Source organism: Drosophila hydei, unplaced genomic scaffold (assembly GCF_003285905.1).
Source record: "Drosophila hydei strain 15085-1641.00,03,60 unplaced genomic scaffold, DhydRS2 tig00000001-arrow-pilon, whole genome shotgun sequence".
NCBI lineage: Eukaryota > Metazoa > Arthropoda > Insecta > Diptera > Drosophilidae > Drosophila > Drosophila hydei.
Window position 1 is genome coordinate 2003499 of NW_022045643.1, and position 19275 is coordinate 2022773.

A 19275-nucleotide genomic window follows, 5' to 3' on the forward strand; every position below is an offset into this window, starting at 1 on the left:
TATTTAGACTACCTTCTGCATATACATATATATAGACGACTTATATCACTTTGAGCACTTGGACTGGTAGCAGCTGGGACTATTGCAGCTAAAGGACACTCGAAGATAAATCGTCGGGTCAGGATAGCGGTCGTGTGGCATGCCATGAATCAAACGAGCAGCTTAGGCATCGATTGTGCCGGGTCAGCAATTAAAAGCACATAATTCATGCATCAAATAAACTACAAGCTGCAAATTGTAGCCATGCCATAGCTCGAGAGAGAGAGAGAGTGAGGCGTAGAGCTCTTTTAAAGGTCCTGCCTGTTGGGGCATAATTAAATTGTGGAACTAATTGGGCTGCCTGGGCTGCCGCCTGATGATGGAGCAGCCCTGGCTGACGTCTCTTTAATTATCCGCAAAGAAACACGAAATGGCTAACGCCGACAATATGCGTCCCAGTGCGGCATTAGAATCCGGGGCGTGCCAGCCCGAAGGAGGTAAAAATCATTTCGGGCTAGGAAGTTGGCAAGCCATGTAGCGACAGCTGCGACAATGACACATGATTATCAGGCAACGCTGCTGTTATTGTAGTCGCCCGACCTGACCTGCATTGCCACAGTCCACAGTCCACGCCCAAATCTACGCCAGCTGGCCGACCAGGCACTAAGAGCCACGTTTTGCTACCTGCTGCCAGTTGCCGGTTGCCGCAGCAAAAACATATTATAACATATAGCTGAGCATTAGTAGAGGACCGTGTTTGCCTCTCGCCAATGGGCATGTCCTAGCATGATGTTGTTGCTGTCGCTGGTACGACACGAGCCATTATGCATGCGTATGATTAATGAGATCATGTTTCTGTTGATGTGCACGGCAAGCAAGCCAGTTAGCAGCAGGTCTTGTGCTGGGGCTAATAGCCTTGCACAGGACACTGCTGCCCGATAAGCCGCACACAATATTGCTAAACAGCTCTAATCAGTAATCAAATATTTCAATAAGCAGCTACAGTCTGTTAAGCATACGCCGCGGATGACTGCAGGCAACGCCACAAAAGTCCTCCGAATCCATTGAATGTGGCTTAAGAGGGTCTTGGGTTTGGTTGCTGGCAAGGCAAATGTAACAGCAATAAGGTAGAGTATAAACGTATTGCTGCGCAGAAGCTACTCTGTGGACTGCTTCAGACAAAACTTGATAAGAATTGTTAGCTTTGAATGACTGCAACTTGGCTGAATCTAATTCAATAATCGAATAGTGTAGCTTTATGGACTTCTATGAATCTTTGGCATTGATTAGCACTTCACTTATACAAATATAAAATTTCAATTATTCTTATAAATTGTCAAAGGTTTTCATACAAATTTTAAGCACTGAATAAATAGCATCAAAAATTCTGTTAAGCTTAGAACTTTTACTGTCTCAACAGTCGTTTGGTTTTCAAAAAGCATATCTCTTTAAACTTATTTAAGTCTCCAATGCAATATTGGTTATGAATTGCATTACAATTTGTACTTCATTTGGCTTATTTTCGACAAAGAGAGATTTGATTGAATGCAACTCGTTTGAGGACTTGACTTTTGATTGAATGTAAATTGTATAAATTAAGTTCAATTAGCAAATAATATATATTTTTTCAAGCTTTAACATATTTTTGCTCTCAGCTTTACCTCAGAAATAACTAAATTATTGATAACTAAATAACAAATTTATAATCGAGTCATCAAGCACAAAGCATCAAGCAGTCACTGGCTCTAGTTCTGCAGCTATATATACAGATTACTTGAAAGAGCAGCTCAGTTAGAACATTGCTTTAGTCAGCCAGCTCTCATTTTGAACTATTTCATATTGATCTATCATATCCGTCCAGCAAAGGTATTTAAAGTATTATTTTTGTACGCTTTGTGCACGTTTCAATGCATCAACGTGTAAAGCTAAGCTTTTATGCATATTACCGCAGCGCTGCAGCGCTGCCAGCGCAGTGGGTCAGCTGTAAGTGCACCACATGAGTCCGCACCACAACTGCCCAACCACAACTGTTTTCGCTGCTCGCCCATTGTCGCGAGCGCTGCGTGGGACGCAAATCCACTTCAATTTGGTTCAGCCGCATCACAAATTCATGACGCGCTCGTCAAAAAATGCAGTTAAGAGAGAGACAGCAAGAGAAAGAGAGAAAAGGAGAGAGGGAGAGCGATACATTTTGGGTTAGCCATCAATCAAAAGGGAGATGGCATAAGAATCGTTTGCAAAATTGTTGTGGGCGGCAAACATTTGTTGGTGCCACGTGGCGTATGCGTGATGTGTGCTTGACACGCAGCACGCCACGCTGGCATGCTGGACATGCTGGACATGCTGGAACGTTTATAATTACACTCGTAACATTTTAATAATTTCAATTTATTTTTAATTAACTGGCCAAAGTCGAGCAGTTTGACAATTTGGTTTATACCAAATTGACGCTTTGAACTTTTGCCCCAGCGGATTTTCATATTTTATGACCCCGCAGTGGTTGTTGCTGTTGCTGATGCTGTTGTCAGTCAACGCTTAGCTGCACACAATAGAATTTAATTTATTGTTGGCGCTGCCTGTTTTTGGGTTTTGCGCTGACAAGCGATTTAGATTGATTGCCAAGAGAGAGATTAATTAATAAACGCAGCGACGACAGCGCCAACAAAAACCGAAAAATGCAAAAACAAATTTATAATTGTGCGAATGTGTGCGCTCCTTCGTCATCTTCTTCTGCTATTTTTGGCTGGGCACTGCAAGCTGCAAATTGACTGGCATCTGGCCACGCCCACCAGGCCTTGAGCCTTGTAATTTATACATTTCAAAGGGCTGGGGCAACGCTGTTTTTCTGGCATTCATTAACTTGTCGCCAAGGTGTCGCACAACTGTCTATCCACAGATGTCAAACAATTCACGAAATTCATTTCATTTCATTGCGCGACTGTTTTTGGCTTAGCTGGCGCTTAAATTAAATGCCAAATATTGCTGAAATCGCGTTGAAGGACAAAAATTAATTAACATTTCCCACGGCGACGCTCAACTGCTGTTCGCTGCCAATTCGCAGCGAATGGCAACGCACGCGGGGGCGTATGATTAATATTTGCCAAGCATTAAGCGAACCGGCTGCACGTGTTAGGCATTTGGTCGAGCCGGTCCAAATGTGTGTGTGTGTGTGACTGTCTCTTTGTCAGTTTTAAAATTCAGCCCTGGCCACGCCCCCAAAGAGCGCCTACTACTACACGCACTTGCCCCGCCCACAACCTCGTGCGCCCTACACATAAATCTCTCAAGTGTCACATAAAATTTCCGCACATGCACGGAATCAAAATGAACAAAAAAAAAAACAGAAAAGCAACAAAAACTGTATTAAAAAAATGGAACAGAAAATCTTAAATCTAACGAAGTGAGAACACACTTTTTGATAAATAATATATAATTAATAAAATAATTAAAAAACAATTGAAATTCCAATAATCTGAGACTTAAGTCAACCCAAATATTTAAGCAGACGAGAATTGAAATACCATCGCCTAGTGCATGTACCTTAGTGCAGTGTATAATCAGCGAGTGTAAGTAAAAGCTATATGGGAAGGGGGTTTTTAGGCTTTAGAGTCGGCGTCACTCAGTGGGGCAGTAGTGCAATAAGTCAAGTTATCAAAGTTAATAATTCCTAATGTTAGTGCATAAATAAGACAAGGGCAATGAGCACTGACAGAGGCAAACAGAGCGACAGGCAGGCAGCGAGACAGACAGCACTCGGGCTGAGCCGTAAAAGTATGCTATATGACAGTCAAAACGCAGAACTTCAAATAAATATAAAGATGAAATTTTGAAATTTATGCAAAAGACAGATGAAAAAACTGAAAGCAACCGATGCCAGGCAAACCGAAAAAAAGCAAGCGAAACGAACACTAATTTGCATAAAGAAATCGGCTGGCGGCAAACGAATACCGATATCTGGGTGTGTGTGGGTGTGTGTGCATATTACCGCAGCGCTGCAGCGCTGCCAGCGCAGTGGGTCAGCTGTAAGTGCACCACATGAGTCCGCACCACAACTGCCCAACCACAACTGTTTTCGCTGCTCGCCCATTGTCGCGAGCGCTGCGTGGGACGCAAATCCACTTCAATTTGGTTCAGCCGCATCACAAATTCATGACGCGCTCGTCAAAAAATGCAGTTAAGAGAGAGACAGCAAGAGAAAGAGAGAAAAGGAGAGAGGGAGAGCGATACATTTTGGGTTAGCCATCAATCAAAAGGGAGATGGCATAAGAATCGTTTGCAAAATTGTTGTGGGCGGCAAACATTTGTTGGTGCCACGTGGCGTATGCGTGATGTGTGCTTGACACGCAGCACGCCACGCTGGCATGCTGGACATGCTGGACATGCTGGAACGTTTATAATTACACTCGTAACATTTTAATAATTTCAATTTATTTTTAATTAACTGGCCAAAGTCGAGCAGTTTGACAATTTGGTTTATACCAAATTGACGCTTTGAACTTTTGCCCCAGCGGATTTTCATATTTTATGACCCCGCAGTGGTTGTTGCTGTTGCTGATGCTGTTGTCAGTCAACGCTTAGCTGCACACAATAGAATTTAATTTATTGTTGGCGCTGCCTGTTTTTGGGTTTTGCGCTGACAAGCGATTTAGATTGATTGCCAAGAGAGAGATTAATTAATAAACGCAGCGACGACAGCGCCAACAAAAACCGAAAAATGCAAAAACAAATTTATAATTGTGCGAATGTGTGCGCTCCTTCGTCATCTTCTTCTGCTATTTTTGGCTGGGCACTGCAAGCTGCAAATTGACTGGCATCTGGCCACGCCCACCAGGCCTTGAGCCTTGTAATTTATACATTTCAAAGGGCTGGGGCAACGCTGTTTTTCTGGCATTCATTAACTTGTCGCCAAGGTGTCGCACAACTGTCTATCCACAGATGTCAAACAATTCACGAAATTCATTTCATTTCATTGCGCGACTGTTTTTGGCTTAGCTGGCGCTTAAATTAAATGCCAAATATTGCTGAAATCGCGTTGAAGGACAAAAATTAATTAACATTTCCCACGGCGACGCTCAACTGCTGTTCGCTGCCAATTCGCAGCGAATGGCAACGCACGCGGGGGCGTATGATTAATATTTGCCAAGCATTAAGCGAACCGGCTGCACGTGTTAGGCATTTGGTCGAGCCGGTCCAAATGTGTGTGTGTGTGTGACTGTCTCTTTGTCAGTTTTAAAATTCAGCCCTGGCCACGCCCCCAAAGAGCGCCTACTACTACACGCACTTGCCCCGCCCACAACCTCGTGCGCCCTACACATAAATCTCTCAAGTGTCACATAAAATTTCCGCACATGCACGGAATCAAAATGAACAAAAAAAAAAACAGAAAAGCAACAAAAACTGTATTAAAAAAAATGGAACAGAAAATCTTAAATCTAACGAAGTGAGAACACACTTTTTGATAAATAATATATAATTAATAAAATAATTAAAAAACAATTGAAATTCCAATAATCTGAGACTTAAGTCAACCCAAATATTTAAGCAGACGAGAATTGAAATACCATCGCCTAGTGCATGTACCTTAGTGCAGTGTATAATCAGCGAGTGTAAGTAAAAGCTATATGGGAAGGGGGTTTTTAGGCTTTAGAGTCGGCGTCACTCAGTGGGGCAGTAGTGCAATAAGTCAAGTTATCAAAGTTAATAATTCCTAATGTTAGTGCATAAATAAGACAAGGGCAATGAGCACTGACAGAGGCAAACAGAGCGACAGGCAGGCAGCGAGACAGACAGCACTCGGGCTGAGCCGTAAAAGTATGCTATATGACAGTCAAAACGCAGAACTTCAAATAAATATAAAGATGAAATTTTGAAATTTATGCAAAAGACAGATGAAAAAACTGAAAGCAACCGATGCCAGGCAAACCGAAAAAAAGCAAGCGAAACGAACACTAATTTGCATAAAGAAATCGGCTGGCGGCAAACGAATACCGATATCTGGGTGTGTGTGGGTGTGTGTATGTGGGTGTGTGTGTGTATGTGTGTGTGTATGTGTGTTGTGCAGTGAGGCGGCAAATATGAAACTCGCAAGTGTTTATGCTGACGTCGCAACAAAAAACATATCTATATATATATATATATATATATATATATTGTTTTTTTTTAGATATATACACACGCAAACTGTTTTGCTTTTATTTGGCAAGTCTTTGTGCCTAATAGCGCACACTGTTTGCTTAAAGCAGGAAAGCATAAATGCCACAAAACATCAGCAATAAAGCGCACAATGATCCATCCACACAGCAGCTATATATAACACATATATATATATATCAATAGATATATATATATATATATATAAATATATATGTGTGTGTGTGCGTGTGTATGACCATTGGCCATAAGGTTGGCTTTGCGGTCAACAGCTAACGGCTTTGGATTTAGTTTTATTTAACACATATGTTGTGCATTTTGTTAGGCCTTTATTGAACTGATATAGATATGAGAATATTATTCATTTTTAATGCTAATTCTTGTTATTAAACATATGACTATAGATATTTATATACATATATCTATATTTATATAAATATATTTAATATTTCGGTTTAGGTTATGTATACTATATTTGCATAACTTTCTACTTTAAAGCTCAGCAATTGCCTTTTGTGAATTGATTGAAAGAAAAATGATATAAATTTAAGCTTTAAGTATAACATATATATATAAACATGTACATATATAAACATATATAAATATATATATCTTATCATATGAATTTTTGTAGCCCTTTTTTTTAGCGCTTTTTCTTTAAGCCATCAATATTTTCATAAATTTTTAGTCTTGGTTGCCTTCAGCCTAGCTGAAATATAGATATCAGCATGGGTTTAAGTGCTTTTCTAGTAGTTATATATACATAAAATGTTTTAAATCAACAAACTCTAGTCTTATACAGTGCCATCTTGCTGTGTGCTATAGATGTCTTGTGGCAATTTGAGAGAAACTATGTCCTTCCTATGTCCTGGCATGGCATTTACCTCCAGCTGAACTGGCCAGCCAAGAAATTGTTGAAGGGTTAGTATCTTGATATTGTAGTCTACAAATTCATTCTTTGTTTTTACCTGCACGATAAATTATCTTCAAGCCCCGACATTTCATCTGTTAGCAATTCGAATACATCCACAAAATAATCTTAAAATCTTGTTGCTCTGTGTAACACGCCTCATAATTTTAAAGAAACCTTTTTCTTCCTTTTCACTAAACACCTTATTTTTATTATATATCATAATGGCTATTTAGCATATTCATTCTGCACTATTACTAACAAAGCGTTGCCCTTAGCTTTATATACCGTACTTATTATCATAAATTTAAAGAATTATTCGCGCTCCTTCATTCAAGCTAAGATACTGTGAGAGAGAGAGAGAGAGAGAGGAAGAGGAAGGTAGATATATATATATATATATATATATACTTTAAAAACGCCCTCTAGCCTTCACATAATTAGCTTTGTGCGTGTTTTAGATTCTTAAAGAACTGGCTGCACGTTAAAATTTATGCATTTAAGGCCAAAGGCCTTTGTGCCACATTTCATTTGGCTAAAAGTGTACGCCAGTTAGCCCGCTAGCTGAGCCATAAATGTTGCCCTCGAGCCAACAAAGCGATTGCATCATCTTTTGATGGCAAAAGCAGGCAGCTCGATGTTGGATGCTGAACGCTGCTTGCCGGTTACTGGCTGCAGTCAAGGATGCTGCAGTCGTTAATGCTGTTAGCCAATTGACAACCCGCTGGGAATGCACAGCCTCTGCCCTCCTAGGTGATTATATTGCATTTGTTGTGGCAATTCCTGGGCGACTCATATTTTCATTTCATTAGCTCACATATTTCAGAAGTGTCTGGCTTTTAAGTAAATATAAAGCTATGCTTTAACTATGGTAAATCTATTTATCTACACTGAAATGGGGTATAATGTGTTTGTGCAACTGCAGGTAACAGGTAGGAGAAGGCGTGACCGACTTCAGACAGCATACCTATGTGTGATGAGCTAAGTTCATCTATCCAGCCATGTGAGCTTAATCACTAGAGACGCGAAATTTACAATATATCGTTTTGTATACTGCTTTCAATAACTATCGATAACTGTCGTGCAGAGCAGACTATGTTGTATGGTGTCGATAGCTATTGATAGCCATCGTGAAGAGTAGATAAGACTTTAAATTATAAAATTCAAGTCACTTGCTTTTTGTGATTGTTAAGAAGTTTCTTGTTATCGATATAAATTGATATGTTTAAGTAGACCTTGAATACCCCAACAGCAACGGATACCCAAATGAACATATAAATATATCTCATGTATATATTATTAGCTATTCATAAACGACCTAAGGTAGATTAAGCGCAGCATGTGCTTAGGTCTGTATACGAATATGTTTTCGTGCATATATTATATGCATAGTAGAAGTAGTAATTAATTGCGTACGTGGTCAGGGTATTTGCTAGTCTGCCTTGCTGGCTGGCAATCAATTTGATTGTTGCGCGCTGTCTGTCAGCTCGTTGACTTTAGCTTTGTTTTATAAAAAGGAAAGTAATTTACATTGAATTGCAAAATGCTATAATATACCTACTGCACACACACACACACTTGCACACACAGTGCTGTTGGCATTACGCAGTGCGCTCGACAGGCCGCGTTAAAATCTCCACTGACCGGAAACTAATTTGAAAATGTTATTCATTATGCATAGCACTCGCAATGGCTGTTATTTCTCGCGCACTTCCTGCAACGCTTTTTGCAGCGCTTTTCTTGCATTTTTATTATTATTATTATATATTTTGTTACATTATTTTACTTTCCTCTTTTATTCACTCTCTCTCTCACACACACTCGTGACTTCGCACAGTTTGTTGCAGCTGCTGGGTGAAAGTTCTGTGTGTGAGAGAAAGTTGAAGCGAAAAGTTTCGCCTTGCTGTGCTCAGATTTTAACTGGCGCCTGTTTGTGAGTTTTAACCAGATTGTTGCTTATAGCCGAATTAGCGCATTTTAGCGGTCGCCAGTGGAAAATCCTTTAATGGATAGGAGCTGCACAGTTTTGAATAAGTGCGCGTATACCACAGTCACCTCCTGAAAGCATCTTGACTAGAGCACCTAAATAATAAGTCGACCAATTCTAGTTGACTGTTGCCAAAACTAACAACTAACAGCGTTGCAAGCGAAGGGAGTGACTGACTTTATAATACTCGGTAGTCCCAAATACAGCTGGAACAGATCTCGTTGCTCTCAGACAGACAGGCGAACTGAACGGCAGGCAGACAGCCCGCTAGATGTCACACAAAACCCATATACTCTTTTCACTTTGTGAACGGCGTATAAAAAACCCAAAACAGCAAGAGTCACCGAAACGTTCGTCCCAGGAAATGGCGAATGCTTTGCTTCAGGCAGACCGCGTAGCACGGGAAAAAACCAGCTAAAACAATGACAGACAATGGGGATGCGGATGTGGATGTGGATGCGGATGCGGATGCGGATACGCTGCAAGGGCAGAGCCATGGCACAAGTTTTTAGAGAAGACAAAAGTCTGGCTAGGGTTTAAGGTTTTAAGCATACATATAGAAATAAAAATGGCGTGCGGCGCATGCAGCATGAAACAGAAGAAAAAATGGCACCCACAAGAGCTTCCGGCAGACGTCCGCTTTAACAACTCTGTTATCCACTCACACACACACACGCACACACACACAGAAAGAGAGAGAGTGGGAACACACATGGGGCTGCAAAATCAGCGACAATAAAGTGCGCCCTGCACATTAGCTGCGGATCATGGCTCTGGCAATGGCTGTGGTGGTTAGCAACGTTTTTGTCATAAACCCATTAAAAGTCAAGGACAAAATTCATGTTGCATGTTTACTCAAGCACACACACACAGTGAGACAGACAACTGTTATACTAGCAGCAACTGTACTAACAGTCACAACAACAGCCAGCAGCAAGCCGCTGCTTACAAAGTAGCTTTAATTAATGAAACTCATTAAAGGGATGCCAAGCGCTAACACACATACACACACACACATACACTTACACATACGGCTAGAGTGCTGGCCAGGCAGGCCTAGACAGCATCGCGCGCTTTGACCTGCCACAATGCGTTGCCATACATTAGCCTATACCAGACCGACTTTTGGCCTGGCCGGCGCGCACTTCATTCCCGAGTCCATAGTCCCTGGTGCTGGCACGTTTAGACTCTACGACTTGGCCAACTTAGCCGACGTTGTGGCACGAGGCATGTACGAGGCGTTGCTGTCACGAAGAGCGACGAGCACGAACAAAAACGAGAGCGTAACGCAAGCTTTACTGAGCGGCAGCTGGGGTAAGATTTTGGTAAAGTTCAAAATAGTCCGAAAAAGGTGAAAAAATTCAAATGGGGCGGCAGTTAATAAAGCAGTGCAATAAATGTTACTGAAACAGCTTCTTAAGCAGTTCATTAGATCTTATACTTGTATTATGCGCAACAAGCAGTTTTATAAGTTACTCTTATACGCATTACTCAGTATATAAACCTACGCAGATTTGTGAATGTAAATAAAAAGTAGCTGAGCTGTAACTGAGGACATTACTTTTTGCCAGGGTTAGATAAGTTCAAAAAGAAGTTAAAGCATTAACTAATGGAAGAGCGGAAATTCCCTGTATGACAGACACTTTACAGTCTTATACTTGTATTATACACACCAAGCAGTTTTATATGCCACTCTTATACAACTTAGCCTGTACACAAACTCACGCACATTTGTGATTTTAGGCGGACACCTTGCTGAGCTACAAATGAGGAATTTTGTTAATTTAACGTAACAAATTCTATAGCTGTAGCAAATAATAATAAAAGTTTTAAAAGAAATTTCACTGAAACTGCCTATAAAGCATTGCCATAAAGTCTTATACTCATAATTATACTAAATCAAGCAGTGTTATTTGCTACTCTTATACATCTTAGCCTGTACACAAACCCACGCACATTTGCCGCTAGAGCTGTTTTTATACCTATTTTATAACGAATCCTCCCTTATAAGCCCTCTCTGTCACTCGCTTGTTCTGACTTTCTCTATCTCCGTGGTGCTCCCACTCGCAATCACAGGCATTTGACTCAACACACCTGTATGAATTGGACCACTCTCTGCGCTCTCTCGCACACATGCGCCCCTTTGAGCTGTTGCTGCTGCTGCCAGGACTAGGCCAACAGGCTGAGCTGCTGTCGTGGCTGCAAAGCAAGCAACAGCTTTGGCAGCGACGTCAGCGTCAACGCTGACATTATCATGTTTGACAACAGCAACCCCTGATACAGCTTTGGACGCTGTCCCACATCCTGTGCCATGCCCGGCACCTGCTGCATTTCAAAACAAAAGCCATTTATTTAGAATGGCAGGTGCAAAACGGATACAGCAACAAGGTAGACTACGTTGCCTTGACAACTGTTGGCCACAACAAACGAACTTTCTGAACTGGCTGAAAAATCTAGACACCGCAGTTTGAGCAGCCGAATCCAAAGCCAAAGCGATTTAAGTGGAATTCTCTGAGCAATGCAGCTAAAATATTTGCGAACTCTGCTTGAGGGGCAGGTGAGACTGGGCGGGACTACCTTTAGCTAAGCAATACTCACGCCGTCCACTTCCAGGAGCAAATCCAGCGCGTGGCAGGACTCGCCTGGTCGCCCAATCAGCAGAAGTTGGCCATAGCCACCGCCGATCGGCACATTCTGCTCTACGACGACGCCGGCGAGCGGCGGGACAAGTTTAGCACGAAGCCAGCGAATGCCGCCAACGGCAAGAACTCCTACGTCATACGCGGCCTGGCCTTCAGTCCGGACTCTACCAAGCTGGCTGTGGGCCAGAGCGACAGCATTGTCTATGTCTATAAGCTGGGCGAGTCCTGGAACGACAAGAAGGTCATCTGCAATAAGTTCCCCCAGGCGGGCGCAGTCACTGCGCTCATTTGGCTGGCCACCGGCGCCATTGTTGCGGGTAAGTGGATGCCACCGATCGAGTTGATTGTGTTGTGTAATCTCTGTGTGCTGCAGGCCTGGAGGATGGCAAAGTGCGCGCCCTGCACTGCAAGAGCAACAAGTCGCAGAGCCTCTACGGCGGCGACAGCATCTGCATCTCGCTGGCAGCGAACACCAAGGGCAATGGCTTCCTCAGCGGCCACAACGATGGCACCATCATACGCTACTATCTGACCGAGGAGGTCAGCGAACCACTGGGTCGAGTGGTGCAGCATCCAGTGCCACCATTTGCACTCGCTTGGCCGCAGGGCGGCTTCTGTGCCGCTGGCTGTGATCAGCGCATTGTCTTTTATGATGGCATGGTAAGGGGATTGGACTAGCTAAGGGCACTGTCTCTTGCTATCTCTCACTTTCACTTGATTCTCTACTGTCTCTCTCCCTCTCTCTCTTCCCGCGCCGCTCTCTTCCAGGGCCGTCAGCAGCGCTGCTTCGATTTCTCCCGCACCGAGGGCGAGCGAGAGTTCACTGTAGCCGCGTGCAGTCCCAACGGCCAGGCAGTGGCCTTTGGCAGCTACGATCGCATACGCATCTTCGCCTGGAGTCCGCGCCAGAGCGCCTGGAGCGAAAGTGCCAGCAAGGAGATAAGCTGCCTGTACACGCTGAGCGCCCTGATCTGGCGCAGGGATGGCGCTCGGCTGGCCCTGGGCTCGGTCAGCGGAGCTGTGCTGCTGTACGAGTCCGTGTTGAAGCGCACCATTTGGCAGGACAAGTTCGAGCTGATCTTCGTGGCGCCCAGTCAGCTGCTGGTGCGCTCGCTGGCGGAGCCCACGCAGCAGCTGACCATTGAGTCGCAGCTCGGCTTGGAGATCGATGACGTGCGCATCATGGGCAAGGACAATTTCCTGGTGGGTCGCACCGAGGAGTCGCTCATCCTGTGCGATCTCACGCGCAATCTGGCCAGCGAGGTGCCGTGGACGGCGTCGGGCCGGCACGAGCGCTTCTACTTCGAGAATCTGAATGTCTGCCTGATCTTCAATGTGGGCGAGCTGAGCCTCGTCGAGTACGGAGACAACCGCATCCTGGGCTCGGTGCGCACCGAGTTTGTCAATCCCCACGTGATCTCGGTGCGTCTGAATGAACGCGGCAATGGGCGCGAGAACAAGAAGCTTGCCTTTCTGCTGGATGCCAAGACCATATGCGTGGTGGACCTGGTCAGCCAGCAGATCAGCGGGCAAATCAACCACGAGGCCAAGATCGACTGGCTGGAGCTGAGCGAGACGGCGCACAAGCTGCTCTTCCGGGACAAGAAGCTGCGCCTGATACTCGTCGACAACTATAACGGCAAAAAGCAGACGCTCCTGAGCAACATCTCCTTTGTGCAGTGGGTGCCGCAGAGCGATGTCGTGGTGGCCCAGAGCAACAGCAATCTAGCCATCTGGTACAACATCGATCTGCCCGAGCACGTGACCATGCAGAGCATACGAGGCGAGGTTATCGAGGTGCTGCGGGAGAATGTAAGTGCGCTTGCCTCTGGAGAGGATTGCAGGATCCTCCCTTAGCCATCCAGTTATCTCTCCTCAACTCACTCAATCCTCCCCGTCTCCTCTTTTAGGGTCGCACTGTGGTACGCTCTCAAGACGGACCCAGCGAGCACAGCTACCAGCTGGACGAGGGTCTCGTGGAGTTCGGCACAGCCGTCAATGACAACGACTTCGGACGAGCCGTTCACTTTCTGGAGTCCCTGGGCGATAAGCCAGCCGCCAAGGCGATGTGGCATAATCTGGCCATCATATCGCTCGAGGAGGGCAACTTGCGTGTGGCTCAGCGCTGCTATGCGGCTCTGGGCAACGTGTCCAAGGCCTACTATCTGGCCGAGATGATACAGGAGGCGGACGACTATGAGCAGGGCACTGGCGAGCCGGGCATACTCTGCCCGGAGGTGAGGGCCAAGCTGGCCTTGCTTGGCTCCGATGTGCGTGCAGCCGAGCGCATCTATCTGGAGCAGGGCGACATCGAAGCCGCCTTGGCCATGTACCAACAGCTGCGCATGTGGGACGAGGCCGTTGCCCTGGCGGAGCGCCGGGGCTATGCACGCCTGCCCGAGCTGCGACAGCAGCACATGGATTTCCTGCTCGAGACCGAGCAGCAGGAGAAGGCGGCTCAGGTGCTCGAGGATGAGGGCGAGCTGCAGCAGGCCATGGCACTATTTCTGAAGGCCAACAAGCCGGCGCGGGCTGCCCGCCTGGCCTTGAAGACGCCACAACTGCTGCAGGATGAGCAGCTGATGCTGCAAGTAACCGAGGGCCTGGTGCACTGCGAGCTCTACGAGCTGGCCGGAGACATTGCCAATCGTCTATCCCGGCCAGAGGCGGCCTTGGCCCTGTACCGCAAGGGCGGGGCCTACGCGCGGGCCCTGGAGCTGGCGCGTGTTGTGTCCCCCCAAGAGGTGACGTCGCTGGAGGAGCAGTGGGGCGACTGGCTCGTGAGTCGCAAGCAGCTGGACGCCTCCATCAATCACTACATCGAAGCGGGCGCCACCCAAAAGGCTCTAGAGGCAGCTGTGGGCGCCAAGCAGTGGCGCAAGGCGGTGCAAATTGCCAAAGTGCTGGACGAGCCGGAGCTCATACAGCGGTACGCCTTGGACCTATCGAAGCACTTGGCCTTTGCGGGTGACCTGGATGGCGCCGAGGACTTGCTGGTGCGCGCCAATCTCTACAAGGATGCCATCGAGCTGCTCAATCGACATGGCAAATGGGAGCGCGCCTATGTGCTGGGCGAGAAGTATCTGAAGACGGAGCAGCTGCGCGAACTGTTCATCCAGCTGGCCAGCAGCCTGGAGGAGCAGGCAAAGTACCGGGACGCCGAGAAGGTGCTCATCGCTGTCAACGAGCCAGATCTGGCCATTGCCATGTACAAGCGCCGGGAGCTGTACGACTCCATGATCAGGCTGGTCGAGCGCTACCACAAGGATCTCCTGGACAGCACGCATCTGCACCTGGCGCGGCAGCTGGAGTCCCGTGGCAAGTTCAAGAACGCGGAGCTGCACTTCATTGCGTCCGGCGACTGGAAGTCGGCCGTGCACATGTACTGCTCCTCGTCCCGCTGGGAGGATGGCTATCGCGTGGCCAAGCAGAAGGGCACCGAGGGCGCCAGCCACCAGGTGGCCTACATGTGGGCCAAGTCGATGCCGCTGGAGAGCGCCGTGCGTCTGCTCAGCAAGCTGGGCCTGCTGGAGACGGCCGTGGGCTTTGCCTGCGATTCCGGCCAGTTCGATTTCGCCATGGAGCTGTGCCGCTTCGCCGGCAAGCCCACGGACGAGGTGCACTTGAAGATCGCCATGTCCCTGGAGGATGAGGGCAAGTTCGAGGAGGCTGAAGCCGAGTTTCTGAAGGCGCACAAGCCGAAGGAGGCCATACTGATGTACCAGCATGCTGGGGATTGGAAGGCGGCTCTCAGCGTGGCCGAGCAGCATCTGCCAGATGCTGTGAACGAAGTGCTCATCGGTCAAGCCTCCGCGGCGCTCGAGACGCGCAACTATCAGGACTACGAGATGCTACTGCTGCGAGCACAGCGGCCCGATCTCATCATTGAGCACTACAAACAGGAGTCGCTCTTCGACGACGCCCTGCGCATTGCCGAGGAGCACTACCCGGCAGCCTTGAATGATCTGCGACGTCTGCAGGCGCAGCTGCAGCGGGGTCAGGCGCATGGCGAGGACGCGGGCGCCGATGCCCGCGCCTATCTCCAGCGCGCTGCAGAGTTTGCCAAGCGGGAGCAATTCCGCAAGGCCGCCGAGTGCCTGATGCAGATAGACGCCAGCAATGCGGAGGATGCGGCCACCTTGGAGCGAGCTCTGCTGCGGGCCGCGGAGATAGTCAACCAGTTTCTGGAGGGCCAGGATGCGCAGGACCTCGCCCAGGCGCTGGGACCACGTCTGCTGGCCATCAAGCAGATCGGGCCTGCAGCCCAGCTGTACCTGGCTGCCGATATGCCCAAGCAGGCGGTGGATGTGTTCATACGCGCCGAGCAGTGGTCCAAGGCGCGTCGCCTAGCCAAGGAGATCGATGCCGAGCTGCTGGCCTACGTGGAGCAACAGCAAAAGTCACGGCTCAAGCACGAGGGCAATGTGGAGCAGCTGGCGGACATTGATATAATTAGCGCCTTGGATCTGCTGGCCGAGCAGGGTCAGTGGCAACGCTGCCTGGAGAAGGCCAAGCAGCTGAGTCCCTCAGTGCTGCAGAAGTACGTGGCGGCCTATGCGGCGCAGCTCATACGCGAGGGCGACAGCGTCTCCGCTCTGGGTCTCTATCTCAGCTATGGAGCGCCACCCATCGAGGAGCACTTCAACATTTACGCGCGCATCGCCCAGGATTGCCTGGCGCTGCGCGAGCAGCAGTCGGAGGGTGGCGCCCTGTGGCAGCGACTGCGCAACTTTCTGCATACCCTGCTGCAGGGGCTGCGTGGCTCGGAGCACGCCCAGGCCAAATTTACGGCTAACGCCGAGCAGTTCCTGCTCATCGCCCACTACTACGCAACGCGCGCCGCCTGCAAGCAGGTGCAATCCCTGCAGCCGGTGGCCGTGCGCTTATCCTTGGCGCTGCTGCGACACACGGACGTGCTGCCCGTGGACAAAGGCTTCTACGAGGCGGGCATGGAGCTGCGCCAAGCGGGACGCGAGGCAGAGGCCTTTGTCATGCTCAATCACTACTTGGACGTCTGCGAAGCCATTGAGGAGGGCTCGGGCAATCTGGTGGATCACTCGGACTTGGCCGACACCGATTTTCCCAGCTCCGTGCCGCTGCCAGAGGACATCCATCTCAAAAACGAGCCCAGCCTGCACGAGGAGGTGCGTGAATGGGTGCTGGCCGTCAGCATGGATCAGCAGGTGGATCAACTACTACCCAACGATGATCGCGGTCTCTACGAGTCCAGCTTGGGCCCAAACGATCTGCCTTGCCTGCTCAGCGGCTACCCGGTGCGTGGCCGTCAGCCAGTGACCTTCTCAGCCTCCAACAACCAAGTGAATCGCGATGTCTGGAGCAAGTTTGCGGTGGCTGTCAAAATGGCACCGGCCAGCAGCGTCACGGACATCATTGGCTTCGTCGAGAAGTGGCAGGGCGTGGCCAGCTACGTCATGCACTAAAACCAGGCACAATACAAATCAATATATATATTCCTAGACGGTAGGGGCAGTCTGGCAAATGTCATTAACTTATCAGGCGACCCTCGCATAATAAATAATTATGTACTCTCTATTTAACTGTCAATAAATGTTAATTACAATCAATTATTATTTTGTTGAAAGTGGCTCAAGGTATTGCGACCAAATACACACGCTAAACGATGTCATTATATTTAATATATATATTATTAGGTAAAAATCTAGGCTTCGACTCAGCGAATCATGTTGGTGCCGCCGCTGCTGCTGCTGCTGCTGCTGCTGCTGCTGCTCAGTGTAGGGTATTAAAGAGATCGCCGGCTGATGGTAGGGGAGCCAAGCCGCCTGTCACATCTGGCAGCTGCGTCAGATCGGGCAAATTGGATAAATGATCGTGTATCTCTTTTTGCAGGCCCAACATCTTCGCCAGCTTCTTCTTGTGCTCCTGCAAATATACGTATACAGAACACATTAGGCAGGCAGACAGTTGGCTTTTCGAGTTGGTAAGTGAGTGGGAAAATGCAAATACATATATACTATATGCACATATATATATTGTGTATATATGCATATTGGATGTAGACCAATTGAAACATTTAATGCAGAGCAAAAGTCGATTAATTTTCATATATAAACAATTGGCAGACAACGTACATCCAAGCGCTGCTCCGCCTGGGCCAGCAGCTCCTTTTGTTCCGCCTGAAAGTCACGCAGCATCGCGGCCAACTTGGTGCGCTCCTCCATTTCAGCTGCGAGACGCGCATTGTAGTCGTTCAGCAAGTCAACGGCCTCATTGACCTGGAAATCAAAATGGAAATGCTCAGTACACGCACGTAGATTGCCTCTCGGGGACTCACCTGCTTGGCCAAGACCTTGGCCTTGTCCTTATCCTCTAGTTTGGTAATGCAGCTTATTTCGGATATTTCCGGCGGCAGCTTGGCGATGCGTTCGCGCACCAGCGCGTCGCTTGACGCGGAGTTCTCAATACTGGTCAGCGCTTTGATCAGCTCCTCGGGCTCGGGCGGTTCGCCCAATGGCAAGTATGGAGGCGTGTGCCCATTTTCCGGCTCAACAGCAGGCGGCTCCACACTGACGCTTTGATGATGCGAGGCACGTGGTCGCTTCGACTTCATGTGTCGATCCTCGTGTTTGCGCTTCTCGCGTTTCTCCGACTTTTCCGCTTTGTTATTGTTGTTGTTGCTGCTGCTGCTGTTGCTGTTGCTGCTGCTGGTGTGGTTGTGCTTGTGACCGGAGACTGATTCACTGCTACTTTTGCTGCCATTGGACGCAGCAGCTGCTGTTGCTGCTGCCTCACGGTTCATGCGCGAGCGATAATCAGCAATCGCCTTGGGATCATAGACGCCGCGCTCTTGCCATATGTTCAAGATGCGTCCCAGACTGCCCATCAGTTTGTCCGAGCTGCACGTTTCGCCAATATGGCCAAACACCTTGGGCAGCACATTACTGAACTCTTTGCCAAACTCCGGACCCTTCTTTTTGCTATTCTGTATGACATCGTTGGCCAAATACATGAAGGTTAATTTCTTCGGTTCCGGCACTGCAAACAGAGATTATCTTCTGTACTAAATCCACTCCCGTTTCTTGCCGCTGGTTACGTACCATTCTGTAATTCGCGCTGCCAGGTTTGCACTATGACCGTGTGGTGTTTCCGATGGTGGATGAGCCATAGGGACAATGTTTGTATGCTCTGCTGGCTGGGGTTCAGTTCCGATAGTTTCTTGATAAGAGCGGATTCTGTAAAGGCTGACATTGCAGCAACTCTGTAACTTGGGCCAATTCTATTTATATGCCGTTTTTTATTTAATATGCAACACGAAAAAAAGGGACAGAAAAACACACGGGCCGAAAAACAAAAATAATTAAATCTTCCTCTTCTCGTGTGGTGATAACAGCTGCAATAGCTTAACATTAGCTATGGCTGTTAACTAAGCGCGCCCTTAACTACGGCTATGCTGTTGTTTGTTTTCCTGCATACCAAGTTCGTGAAAAATTCTATAAAAATAATAATTTAAGATCTTATTTCATAGAAAACTTTATTCTACAGAATACAATTGTAAAATCAGTAAATACGCGTTGATAAAAAAATCAACAGCAGTGCCAGAACATAAACGCATAGGTTACTGTTAAGTC

General features: G+C 47.5%; 2 protein-coding genes across 2 annotated transcripts; one reads left to right on the plus strand and one right to left on the minus strand.

The window, feature by feature from the left end:
* Positions 1–11501: 11501 nt before the first annotated feature.
* On the plus strand, positions 11502–17111 carry LOC111598673 (intraflagellar transport protein 172 homolog). Its single transcript, XM_023314031.2, has 5 exons — positions 11502–11583; positions 11640–11985; positions 12042–12328; positions 12437–13480; positions 13579–17111. The coding sequence occupies exons 1-5, from the start codon at positions 11545–11547 to the stop codon at positions 17107–17109; spliced, it is 5247 nt and encodes a 1748-aa protein (XP_023169799.2). The 5' UTR covers positions 11502–11544; the 3' UTR covers positions 17110–17111.
* Positions 17112–17264: 153 nt separating this feature from the next.
* LOC111598671 (regulation of nuclear pre-mRNA domain-containing protein 1B) lies at positions 17265–19143 on the minus strand. Its single transcript, XM_023314028.2, has 4 exons — positions 18745–19143; positions 17982–18682; positions 17779–17922; positions 17265–17569 (listed from the first exon to the last, which is right to left on the minus strand). Exons 1-4 carry the CDS (start codon positions 19052–19054, stop codon positions 17417–17419), a joined length of 1308 nt encoding a protein of 435 aa, XP_023169796.2. The 5' UTR covers positions 19055–19143; the 3' UTR covers positions 17265–17416.
* Positions 19144–19275: the final 132 nt, after the last annotated feature.

Coding starts and splice junctions, on each gene's coding strand:
- LOC111598673 (XM_023314031.2), top strand. CDS start 11,545: ATGCAGCTAAAATATTTGCGAACTCTGCTTGAGGGGCAG. Junction 12,329..12,436: donor TTGTCTTTTATGATGGCATG/GTAAGGGGATTG, acceptor GCTCTCTTCCAG/GGCCGTCAGCAGCGCTGCTT. Junction 13,481..13,578: donor TCGAGGTGCTGCGGGAGAAT/GTAAGTGCGCTT, acceptor CTCCTCTTTTAG/GGTCGCACTGTGGTACGCTC.
- LOC111598671 (XM_023314028.2), bottom strand. CDS start 19,054: ATGTTAAGCTATTGCAGCTGTTATCACCACACGAGAAGAGGAAGATTT. Junction 18,683..18,744: donor GCAGCGCGAATTACAGAATG/GTACGTAACCAG, acceptor CTCTGTTTGCAG/TGCCGGAACCGAAGAAATTA. Junction 17,923..17,981: donor CCAAGGTCTTGGCCAAGCAG/GTGAGTCCCCGA, acceptor TTTGATTTCCAG/GTCAATGAGGCCGTTGACTT.